Raw genomic sequence first — 12,283 nt, forward strand, 5'->3', positions numbered from 1 at the left:
AAAGAAATTCCTGAAATTATTCATTAAAATGATCAACTATAATATGAAAAAGCCCCTCCCTTCTCATCATCTGTTCTGCTTTCTTTTTCTACTGCTGTTCTTTTCACTAAAAAATGCAACATGGAGGGACCCCAGGGTGCCTCAGTTGGTTAAGCATCTGCCTTCAGCTCAGGTCATGATCCTGGGGTCCTGGGATCAAGCCCAGCATCCGGTTCTCTGCTCAGTGGGGAGCCTGCTTCTCTCTCTCCTCCCAATTTGTGCTCTCTCTTGCTATCTGTGGGTCTCTTTCAAGTAAATAAATAAAAATCTTTTAAAAAACGCGACATGGAGAGGGAAACAAGGACATCTTGGATGCTACTGGACATTAACTTTGGCAACTTTCAATAGTTTTGGTTTTGCAAATTTCTTTGTTCATACCAGTGTGTTAAAAACAGAAAAATGGTACTTTGGGGCTACAAACACAGAGAACAAAAGTACAAACTAATTAGCAGTATGCTCAGAAACGAAGTCTTGTTTGTCTTCTGTGGAAATGTTTTTCGTCTTAAGCAAATTTGGCTCTGAAAGAATCAGGCAGGTGCTGCTGCCACGGTGCTTTCGGGTTTCCTGGCAGAGCTGGAGGTACAATGGGACCGGAGACAAAGCCCAGAGGAACCACAGCTAACCTCAGCGCTTTGCCCAATTTCCTCCCTGCCAGTTACCAGAGTTCACTATTGTTCAAGTTCCAGGGGTCACACATTGCCTGTCTCAGGGTGGAATTTATTCTGAACAAGTGTTTTGCTTGGCTTGCAATATTGAAAAAAAAAAAAAAAGTCAGTCACTGACATTACAAATTAGGAGATTTCACATAAAATTCCCTTTGTCCAGTTTTTCTTGAAAACTGAAAATCTGCAACTCAAGTTGGCTTGGTGCTGTTTTCAAAGCTGAGGAAAGGCTACCTTTATACAGCCCTCCAGTTCCCAAGGTCTCCACCCAGCTGGCTCACCCACACAGGCTACTGGCCTGCTTCCTTTGTGCAACTGAGTTTCTGATCCCTGCTCTACCCTCCCAGAGATGGAGACCGAAAGGTGCGGGAGGGCTTACAGTGCTGACTCCTGCTTACTCTTTCCCCTCCAACAATGGTAAATAGCTGATGGTCACAGAGTTCTTTCTGCATGGGATTCGCACAGTTCTGGGTGAGAACAAAGTGTAGTCTACCTAATCTGAAAAGTGGTCCCTGGTAGAAGAATCAAGTTCTGCATAAAGAAATCACATTCAGCGTTACTACCACTCTTATCTAGAGCATGTGGCTCCAGCTGTGAAACAAGCTTATCAGCATTATGAAAGCACCTCAAAGTCTCTACTGTTTCCAAAATGAGGAAGAAGAGAACAAGCTAGAGAGAGAGAGAGAGAGAGAGAGAGAGAGAGAGAGAGAGAGAGAGAAAGAGAAAGACAGGAAGGGAAGGAGGGATTAGTTCATTTAGGCTCCCAAAAATCAGAGGCGAGGTTTGTATAAGGAGAGTAGATACTAAATAATTTGAAATTTTCCAAACAAATCTTCTGAAGCAGTGAGTTAAATACTGTAAGCCCTGTCTTTTTTTTTTTTTTTTTTTTAAATCTGGTTAAAAACACTTGGGTGAATTTTCCCATGTCTTTCTCCTACCTGGATTTCTTCTTCCTTCTTTCAAAATCATCCTTCAGGAAACCTCTCTGATTAATTTCATTTTAAGCAAACAAACAAGGCATGTAATATATTGATATAAACTTCTTGAGATTATCACCAGGACCTTCACATCATATGTGAGTACACTGAACTGAATAAAAGTTAAGCTTCAAAAGCAGGAATTTTTACAAATTGTAACATAATCATCACTCAATGCTCAGCACTCAATACATAAATGTTTTTGAAATAAATGTTTTTTTTTATTGTTAATCTTCCTCAAGAAGCTAGTATAATTTTTTTTCTTTTACACAAGATATATCAATAAGAGATTGGTTAAAGAAAAAATAAAAAGCAAAGCAAAACAAGTTGAGAGAATCCAGGCCTTTTCAATCTTAGTCATCTCTTTGAAAATGATGATTTGATTTCACCATCTCAATTCATCAGAGCCTGTCTATATGTTATAATGGTCTGTATTTCCTATTGCTGTGTGGATGAAATGAATCCATATAAACCATACAACGCCATTATGTATAACTGGTGGTAAAACTTTATTATTCAAGTTTAGATGTAACAGACATCTTTGCTGCCTGAAGATTGTTTGCATAAGAAATACACCAAGAACATGTTTGTGAGTAGAAATGAACATGCACTATGAAAACAAAATTAAATAAAACAAAAAAAATTCCATGTGTTGTAAGAACAGAACTATTATAGCCAACATTCTAATATTCAAATCAGGACTACAAATTGAATTTTTTCTTAGCAACATGAAATCATTCCATATGAAAGACATTTTCTGCTGGTGAATATTGCTGTAAGTTAATTTTACATTGGCATTTTGAGATGTTTCCCAACCCCATCCCACCCCCCAATTAACCACGTTGTCAAATAGTCCACCCTAAGGAATTTGGCATTTCTTACTGTGATATTTGCCTTGTTGGTAGCCATTAAGAAACTATTGTTTTATCAGCCTTGTAATAGTTTTGCCTCTTCATAGTCAACACTATAGGCTGTCTAGTATGATATTTACAGCTCATCTTTAACAAAAATGACCCCAACCTTTCCTGGCCCTTGGGAACTGAGAATTTAAATAAAGCCCCTTGGCCATATAATAATACTTGGCACTCCTATGGTGCCCTTCAACCAAGGATCTCAAAGTGCTTTACAAAACAAGTACTACATTACCATTATTATTATTATTATTAATATTATTATTATTAATATATTTTTTTCCATTTTACAGGTGAGGAACCTGAGGAACGAAAAGAAAAAGTGATTTGCTGCAGGTCATAAAATGAAAAACAACCAGGGGTAGAACCAGGATCCAGTTTTGGGACTTATGGGTCTTGAAGGACCATCTTCTCTGCTGAAGGCTAAATGTTACTTCCATGTAAAGTTACTCTTGCTTTTCTCTGGTGTAGGATGGAGTGAAGCTTACAGCTCTACCTTTCCTTTTAAGAGAACAACACATGAGCAGACATTATCCAGTTTCCATGTGTGGATCAATGTTGAATTTCACATTCTCTTCATCCCTGACTTCACACACTTCTGCCCTAGTGTCTTCCAGAGGTCCTAATTACTGCAAATAGTTGTGGACAATTTCTAAACAATTGCACTACTATCAGAAATGTGTGAATCAGCTGTCTACGAAACACTAATGGAAAACCAAAAGGAAGTGTTCTCCAGAGAAGCCATCCTTCTGCCCTTGGCCAAGTTTTTCTTTGGGAAAATAACATATCCTTTCAAAGTCCCAATGCATGTCTTTCTATCCTCTTCTCATTTACAGCTGCCTACTGATTGAATTCCACCTAATGGTACCTACCTTTGGTTAGCATATTTAGTTTCATATTCTGGTTGAATTTCAAATCCGGCATTTTCTCCTGTGATCTAGGGACAGCCAGCAACCTCTCACCTACTTGCTTACCAAAGACGCCTTGCATTTTTTTCTTTTTTTTTTTTTTTTTGGCATGACCCTCAACCCAAGGACTGTGAGCCCATGTAAACTTTAGGGAAAAGGCTGGCATACAGCACAGGAGCTGACCACCAGGCTCTACACTCCATGCTTCCACCACTGCATGACAGATATTCCCACTTGGAATCGCATTAATGTTCACTAACTAAACAGGCAGGCAGTTCAGAGGTCTCAAGACAGGTCACCTTGTGATGTTTTGCAGCCACACAGCAGAAGGCTAATAATTCTTTTAATAGCAGTATTGATACTCTTCAATTTATTAAGAAAAATGTATATCCTCAGGCATTTTAAAATATATATACATTTAATATTTTTGGAGCTGTATTTGCATTGGATCATAATAGATTATGTGCACATGTGCAATCATAAACATAATGTGCTACCACAGGCTTCAACAAAGAGCTGTTAAAGATAATCACTTTTTTTCTTCTCATTAATATTACCTTAGAAAAGAATCCCCATGCTTGTTTTCTAAAATCTACCTTTACTAAAAGAGAACAGTTTAGAACAAAACATCACTATCTTAAAAGTTGATTTTTTAAAAGAACATCTCAATATGTCATGTAGAAAGAATGGGCACACTCTTTTCCTTTTGAACTACAGAGTTAACATGTTAAGGTTTAGAGCTCCATCCTTTTCTCATTCACTTAGAGTCCTGTAGTGTCTCTTAATCCACATCCTTCCAAGGTGGGCTGGCTCGGTGGGCTGACTCATTATGATTTTTCTATCCCAAACAACAGTATGAATATATAGGTGAGAGAGGAAGAAAGAAAGAGTAAGAAAAGGCAGAATGAATGCGTAAGCTGGTCCTGACCGAAAGTTTGACCCAAAGCTTGATTTGGAATAGAGACAAGTAATTTCAAAAGACTTACAGTTTTTCAATGGTATATAATTTTAGCTGGCATATAGTTTTCATCATGGGGGAAGCCTTTTCCAAGATGGGGAAATTCCTAAATCATTTTGAAGGTTCTTTAAAAAAATGCTAAGTACCTAAATAGCTCACTTAAAATCACAATTTAAGGCAAAATCATTTGGAAACTGTATAAACCAAATAAAAATAACAACCAACCATTTTTATATTTTGAGACATGGAACAAAGGCTTTCAGAAGTCAAAAAATAAGGGGTATTTTAGTGTTACAATAACTTTTCTTATTTTTTAAAAGCCCAACCTCTTCTCCATCAAAATACGTATAAATGAAAGCAAAAATGAGAATAAAATAATCAATAATAAAGGAATATGGAATAAGATCTATCGTGTCAATGCTATCAAGAATATTCTACTGAAAGCAGACTGACCATAAATATTCCAAGAATAGTGATATGTATTTTCCAATGCTAATCATTACTACTACATCTGTCTGAGAAAACAAAAATGAGATTAAAAAAAAAAAAAGGAATACATGCCAAAAATGAACAACCTATTTGTATCTGACACACTGGAGAAATTGTTTATGGAATAGTTTTGCCCAAAAAGTCATACCTGTAATATTGCCCAAGTTAACCAAACTTCTGGTATTTTGCTGATTTGAGCAGTTCACATATAATGTTGCTTAAGGATTGCCACAGTGCACTTGGTTACTAGTCTTTCTACTAAGAAAATGAAAAAATGTTTTGTTGTTTGGGAAATCTCCTCTCTTTTTAAGATCTTTATAATGGCCACCTCTCAAGTCTGCCTGTACATTTTGAGATGCATTCATCGAAATTCCTAAGAAAGATAAGTTAGCATCACGTAATTTGCATGTCAGAGCTCCTCACGCCACCTCTTTATTTCAGCTGATGTGAATATTAGAGCTAGACAGGTGAGATCAGAATAGGGCCCTTTAAAAATGAAACTGAAGCTGAAGGCTTAGTCCTGATTTCTTTTTTTCTCTTTCTCTCCCTTTTTTTTGTTTTTGTTTTTTTTGTTTTTGTTTTTTTTTTTTTCTGTTTTTTTTTTACATGAAAACAAAAATGCAAGAATGGAAATGACAACACATCAGAAAGACATTTTAACTTCATTCACTACGACAGTCACAAACTGCTTGAACTCTACCTGCCATCCAACTTTAAGGAACAAAGACCTGGCACTGGGAAAAAAGAAACAAAACCCAAACACAACAAAACGATACAAAGCAACTGGGAATTCTGTAAAACTGAGTGCAAACACGGCTACAGAACGCAATAAAAACACCAGTGCTGCGGGGGCCGGCAGCGCTTATCAAAATAATTTCTGAAATGTTTCATCCGAAACATAGACAAAGCAATAAAAAGAGGATATATGTTTATCATTTTAAGCATAACAATGTGAGTTAAGAGCTTAAAAATTAAAAAAAAAAGTACTTGGAATGAATAGTGCTACCCTTTTTTTTTCCTAAGTAGGCATAAAAATATTTTCATTTCCTTCTTGTTTTCCATACTGTTATATCAAGAACTTCCATTTGTTTCATGTTACCGTTTACAACTTTAATGCACACACACACACACAAAAAAGGTATCTACCGCAATAGAAATAGTTGCTTCATTACCTTGTTTGCTACATTTGCAAATGTAAACAGCTAGGCAGAGCCAGAACTGACTCTAATGCATGATGGAATATCTTTGTTGCATACGTACACTGTAGAAAATAATTATTCAATATGTCAGGCACCATTATTTGAAATGTAATACATTAATATTTACTAGAAAAATAAGTTTTTTTCTCCTATTTGTTCTCCCAACTTCTTTAATGAAATAAGTTAATCTGACAGTGCATCCAGTAGCTTGTAATATCTTCTACATCTCCGTGGCAAAAAATAAACTACTGGTTGGGACAATATAATGCAAATTATTAAAGTCAGTCCTTGTACATACATCCTCGTAGCAAGCATTGGGGCTCGACTACCAGCACCTTTAACCAATTACTTAATGTTCAGTTATGTAGCCCTATTTCCCTGAGCAGTTATGCTGAGGAGCTTTCCCTTCATGGATAGTTTTACAAAGCCTTAAGTATTAAAAGTACTATGAAGATATACTTCGAAGAATCCTATTTAATGCTACGTAATGAAACCTGTATAAATCTAATGAAGGGAGTGACTGGTACATATACCAAGTGTCAGTCTGTGGTGACGTAACCTTAGACGCTGCCTGGCCACAAAGTTTGGAAGTTACATTTAACCAAAAGAAAATAAATAATACAGCAGGTTACCTTGTGGAGAAATACCATGTATTCTAAACAAATGAAGCCCATGGTCTGGACTTTTGTATCCATCTAACCTTTTGAATGGAGGGGGGATCCCTTTAGTTATAACGTGCCAAGTGAGATTGATTGGTGACCAAGAGGAGGCTTAAAAAACAAATCCAAACTGCTTCATCACATACGAGAAAAATATTCTGGCTTAAAAAAAAAAAAGACTATGTAAGCACTGAGGACACTGTTTTTAAAAATGCATATATATATATTTGGACAAAACGAACCTAAATTGCAAACAAAAGGACTACTTTTGAACGGAGTATCTGAACATCTAAAGGACAAAAATATCAGAGAGGGTGTGCATGTGTATGTACAGGCAGGGCTGGCCAAAATCATCGTGCCACCATCTGTCACTTTCCTTGGGCTCTCTCACCAAGCCTAACCACAGCTCGCCTTTCTAGGTCTAAGTCAGAAACATGGTCAATGAGAGGAGACTGATGTAAGAGGTGCTATTTTCGTTTCACTGCCCTGGAGACTGGACTTCTCCTCATCTGCCTAAGATTTCCAGATACTTCTACATTTAGGCAACGACTTATGGGTTTATGAACAGATGGTCCAATGGCCAGCCCAATACTGCATTAGTATCATAGTATGTAAACCCTTTCAAATTCTAGATAGTTTTGATCTCTTCCTTTACAAACGTAATAATTAGAGTCTGGTGATACTTCTTATGGACCATTTCCACAGTACACATTCGCCAAGATGGTTTTTTGACTTACTAGATTCTAAAACATGACTATTTACCATCTTCCATTTTTATTTTTCTTCTCACTGACCATTTGTCTCACTTTTTAATCTTGGTAACCTACTCATCAAAAGAAAGAATAAAAGAAGGGAATTTCATGTTGGATAAGGCAGGCTCTATGAAGTATTTTTTAATAGGTCTTCATAAGACATTACAAGCTATTGAATTCCCATCAAGAAAACCTATTTCTATTTAATTGTGCTAAGTGCTAAGGTTTTACTCTTTAGGTTTTCCATTTTTTTCCACTTGTGCATTGTTCCTATGCAGGCCCCTCTGGATATGAGTTGTGAAGTCATATTTGTCCGTGCAAAGATGCTGGCATATGCTGCACTGGAAAGGTCCACTGTCACCATGGCAACTCATATGCAAAGCATACATCACTTCATCCAGAAAGACAATGCCACAGTGCACACATTTTGTTGAAAGTTCATCTTGAGTACTTCTATCAACTTTCTCTGTTTTTACTACATTCAAGGGACCTTCACTTTTTACACTTGACGGTGCCTTCGGTTTCTCCTTGGAGGCACCGTTTGCAGTTGGCCCAGGTCTGGAATGCTTGATCGCCAAATCTAGAGGAATGTCATTGTCTGATCCAACAGCTGAAAAATGAGGAGGCAGATTGAAGGTGGGATAAGGCACATAGTTTTGGCAAGGATTTGGTAGGCCAGGCACGTGACTCAAGTAGTGCGGATTCCCAGGAACAGAGAGCTTATATTTACTCCAGAACCGCAGCCAATCAGCTTCACTCTGGAAGTCATTATGTACAAAGGGAAGTCCGAAAAGAGGGTACTGGTACTTTTCAATAGGGCTGCCTGGTGGTGAATAATTTGGGTGTTTCGCAGGTCTCATATACTTTTCTATGGGACTGCCTCTCTCAGAACTTCCTTTGCCTTCTGACACGGATGAACTATTTCCTGGGTCTCCAGTACTTTCCTGAGGACTTTTTATCTGAATGTGCAAAGGTTGCATCCTTTTGTGAATATCCAGAGTTTGGCTGACCAGGACTGGCTGCTGAGCAGAATGGCTTTTAGTCAATGAACCCTGGGCTTCGTATTTACTCAGGCTAGGGAGCGGAATTTCTCTCTGGTGACCTTCAGTTAAATGATCTTCTGACCTCCTCTCTAAGGGGCTTCCGTTGACCTGCTCCTCACTGCCCCCTCTCTGCTGTTTGTTGAGCTGCTCAGTCTGAAGTGCCTCTGGGTTAAGGCGCTTTCTTGTCCTTCTCCTAATGATCTGCTCACCGTTGTTTTGTTTAATGATGTTTAAAGGCCTGGGAGTCTGCAGAGAACACACACACACACAATACATAAAAGGGAGACGTGAAAAAAGACATTAAAATGCATTAACATTTCCTCGCAAATATGAACCACACTTAAGTTCAAAGCAAGGGTAGACTTTATGTTATAGATTTACTAAATCTCCTCCTTTTGCCTTAAGCAGGATCAGAGGCAGGAACCAAAGCACACTATTTTAGCCTAATTAAATCATGTCCAACTTTGCAGGGAGGACTGAAAACTTTAATCTACTTAAAAACAGCTTTTCCAAACTCAATAGATTTTGGAATTGCATCATTTAGTGATAAAACTGTGTAGAAAGTTACTTGAAGAAACATGATTTTTCTGAACTATTTCTCAACTTGTGAGTCATGCACTAGTTAATATAGGAACAGAGGAGATAGGTTTTAATGACAACAGTGGCAAAACTGTACATCGCTACAGACTCATCCGTGTGTTGAAGCTCTACCTCACAGTGTGCCTGGATCTGGAGATCTGGTCTTTAGGAGACAAGTAAGGTTAGATGAGGACACAGAGAGAAGGAGGCCTTTCCCAAGCCAGGAAAAGAGCTCTCCAACCAGAACCCGGCCACCCTGGTACTCTGACCTCAGACCTCCAGCCTCTAGAACCGTGTGAAAATATATTCTGCTGTCCAAGCCACCCAGTCTATGGTAGTTTGTAATGGCAGCCCGAGCTGACGACTACGTGCATTCTTCTAAATAATGGCAAATGTGAATATAAAGTACTAAATATCAGGGCATAAGTAATCAAAGACAAATGAACAGAATCATGAGGAAATAGATTAGGTAATCAAAGCCCTACCAGTGGCAAACTATTTTTATTTAACCTTTCACTTTTATTTCTCCTTGTTTAATAGGATTTTACATAATCACTATGGAAAATTTTACTTGTTAACAGGTGAGGCATTTGTTTTCTGCTGAAAAACTAAATTCTTCTGTAGCTTTGGTCCAAATACCTGATACACCATTCTACTCTGCACTTTGATTAAATGCTGACTTTTACTCAGTTTGGTTTTTTTTTTTTTTTTTTTTTTTTTTTTTTAAATTTTTATTTATTTATGATAGTCACAGAGAGAGAGAGAGAGAGGCAGAGACACAGGCAGAGGGAGAAGCAGGCTCCATGCACCGGGAGCCTGACGTGGGATTCGATTCCGGGTCTCCAGGATCGCGCCCTGGGCCAAAGGCAGGCGCTAAACCGCTGCGCCACCCAGGGATCCCTCAGTTTGGTTTTTATTCAGCTTAGGCACTATATGATTGGAATTTATGTACACGTTCAATAAGCATTTGTATTATATGACTAAAGTCCATAGATAGGACTATGCTAGAAACTTTACTTGCAGTTAAAACTCTAACTTTGATTTATAAAACCAAAAGAATAAGTTTAATAAATTAATGCAAATTTACCGATTAAAATTTAGGAAAATCTTTAAGTGAGCTAAAACCTGAGTCTTCTAGAAGATTACTGAAATCAGCAAATAATTTCTACAAAGAATGAAATAAATATTTTTTTATACATACATACACATATATAATATGTAATTTGTGAATTATTCCTAGAAAAATGTACTTTAATGCAAGAGAGTACACCTTTTAGACCTTAAAAAAAACATAACATAAATTCTTCTTGGGATGTTTCTATTGTCACAGAGGCATTCTGAAGGCAAGAAAGATAACACACTTGTCATTGACAAATCAATTATTGGTTTCAGAATGAAAATGCCACATCCCTTGGATATGCCACATTCATTTATTTTGCTCAGAGTGCTCAGGTTTATAAAAAGCTCATATTTGTATTATGAAAATATGCAGTGTTTAATACCTATCTATCAGGAAACCTAAAATTTGAATTAATACCCTTTTAAAACTTTTGTAACTTTTGTGACAGTCTTTGACATGTGAGCATAACCTTTATGTATTTAAATTTACGATGTAAAGAAACTCAAAACTGAACAACATCTTGCCTCTGGAGAGATGAATATTAAAATAATTGTAAAAGAAAAAGTTTACTTTATATCATAGTTGTTAAATTATCATAACCTGGAAGAGCAGTAGTTTAATTAATTCTTGGCCTCTGATTGGCCAGAATTCAATTAAAATCATTAATGTCGTACTCATTAAATGAAAGCTTATTGCTGTGCTAAAATGGTGAAGGTGAAGCAAAAGGAAGGTGATGCGGTATGGAGGGGAGAATCTGCTAGCTACATGCAATAACTGAAGCTTTACAGTTTACCACCAATTAGTATTGTTGGCAGCATGCGTTTTTTAAAAGAGTGCTTCCAATGGTCTGTTTATGAGGACGTTTTGTCTAAAACTGTATTCCCTGTAGCTGTAATTTATTCATTGGCTGTACTAAGAGCTATGGGAAAATGCCAAACAAAACGAAAAAGGCAGAGGGAAATGGATTTCTGTTTACTAAGTGGGGTATTCCTATTTTTAAGGCAGTTCTTGTCAGCAGATAAACTTCCTAAACTAAAAAAAAAAAAAAAAAAAAAAAAAAAATCCTCCAGGAAGTCAAGTTAATATGTAGATGGGGGGAATTTGGGAGCTTAAACTTTATCATAGGATGTTCTGGAAGGACCTCAGTGAGTCACAGAAAGAAGTCAGCTGGACAGTTAAAAAGTCAGCTAGAGAAGTCACTTTCGCACCTTACTCTACTGGGTGGGTGCCTTTCGGGCCCTCAGATACCTCACTCGAATATATCCATCTGAAGAACTGAAGAGATTCACCTGGCATTCTTAGGTCCTAGTTCAGACCCACTCTTCTGACTATGCCTGACTTCTAGCACCCAAAGCAGCCAAGAGGACATTGCAAATTCTGAAGTCTATGTGAAAATAAGCATTCTTTACCTGCCCTGTATTTTATGTGAAATAGGAGAGTCCTCTTTTTAAAACCCTTTTTATGGGTGTTTGAACTTTTAAGGTTTCTCCTTTCTGCCTAAATTAATTTCACCAAATTCTGATAACCATTAATTTGACTATGTGTTATGGGAAGTTCTCAGAAATCAATCATTTTCTTCTTTTATATCAAAAGAAGCATAATGCATTACTAATGATCTCAAATATATCTCCCCATAACATCTAAGGCCACTTCACCATAAATCACAGGTGCTCTCAAAGTGACTCTATTAAACTCTGCGGGAGCAGGCACTGCAAGCCAGGGAATGGTACACATCACACCACAGACCAGGCTGCTTTATAAAGCTTTTCCTCAAACAGTCTAACAAGCTCTTACCGAGTGAAGCTTCTGGTAGAGGCCACACGCGTTGCATACATATCCGCCATTTGCATTCTTTCGCCAGAGAGAGGTCTTTGTGGTCAAGCAATTGGCACAAAAAACACCCGAGCCTCTTCGCCTCTGAAACGGGGAAAAAAACACAAGGTCAGAGGTGAGTCACATGATCAGTGGAGTTAGACCAAATCAACCC

The 12,283-nt window shown here is 37.5% G+C and overlaps 1 protein-coding gene across 7 annotated transcripts in view; it reads right to left on the bottom strand.

Moving 5' to 3' along the window:
• Positions 1-2,163: 2,163 nt before the first annotated feature.
• TRPS1 (transcriptional repressor GATA binding 1) overlaps positions 2,164-12,283 on the bottom strand; it is a 257,924-nt gene continuing 247,804 nt past the window's right edge. For all 7 annotated transcript variants that reach the window (XM_072774288.1, XM_072774282.1, XM_072774284.1 and 4 more), the window contains 2 exons: positions 12,091-12,213; positions 2,164-8,843 (listed from right to left, as the gene is read on the bottom strand). In XM_072774288.1, the coding sequence (XP_072630389.1) occupies positions 7,782-8,843; positions 12,091-12,213 (1,185 nt within the window). In that variant the 3' untranslated portion in view covers positions 2,164-7,781. The remainder of the gene's footprint in view (positions 8,844-12,090; positions 12,214-12,283) is intronic.

Source organism: Canis lupus, chromosome 14 (genome assembly GCF_048164855.1).
Source record: "Canis lupus baileyi chromosome 14, mCanLup2.hap1, whole genome shotgun sequence".
NCBI classification, from domain to species: domain Eukaryota; kingdom Metazoa; phylum Chordata; class Mammalia; order Carnivora; family Canidae; genus Canis; species Canis lupus.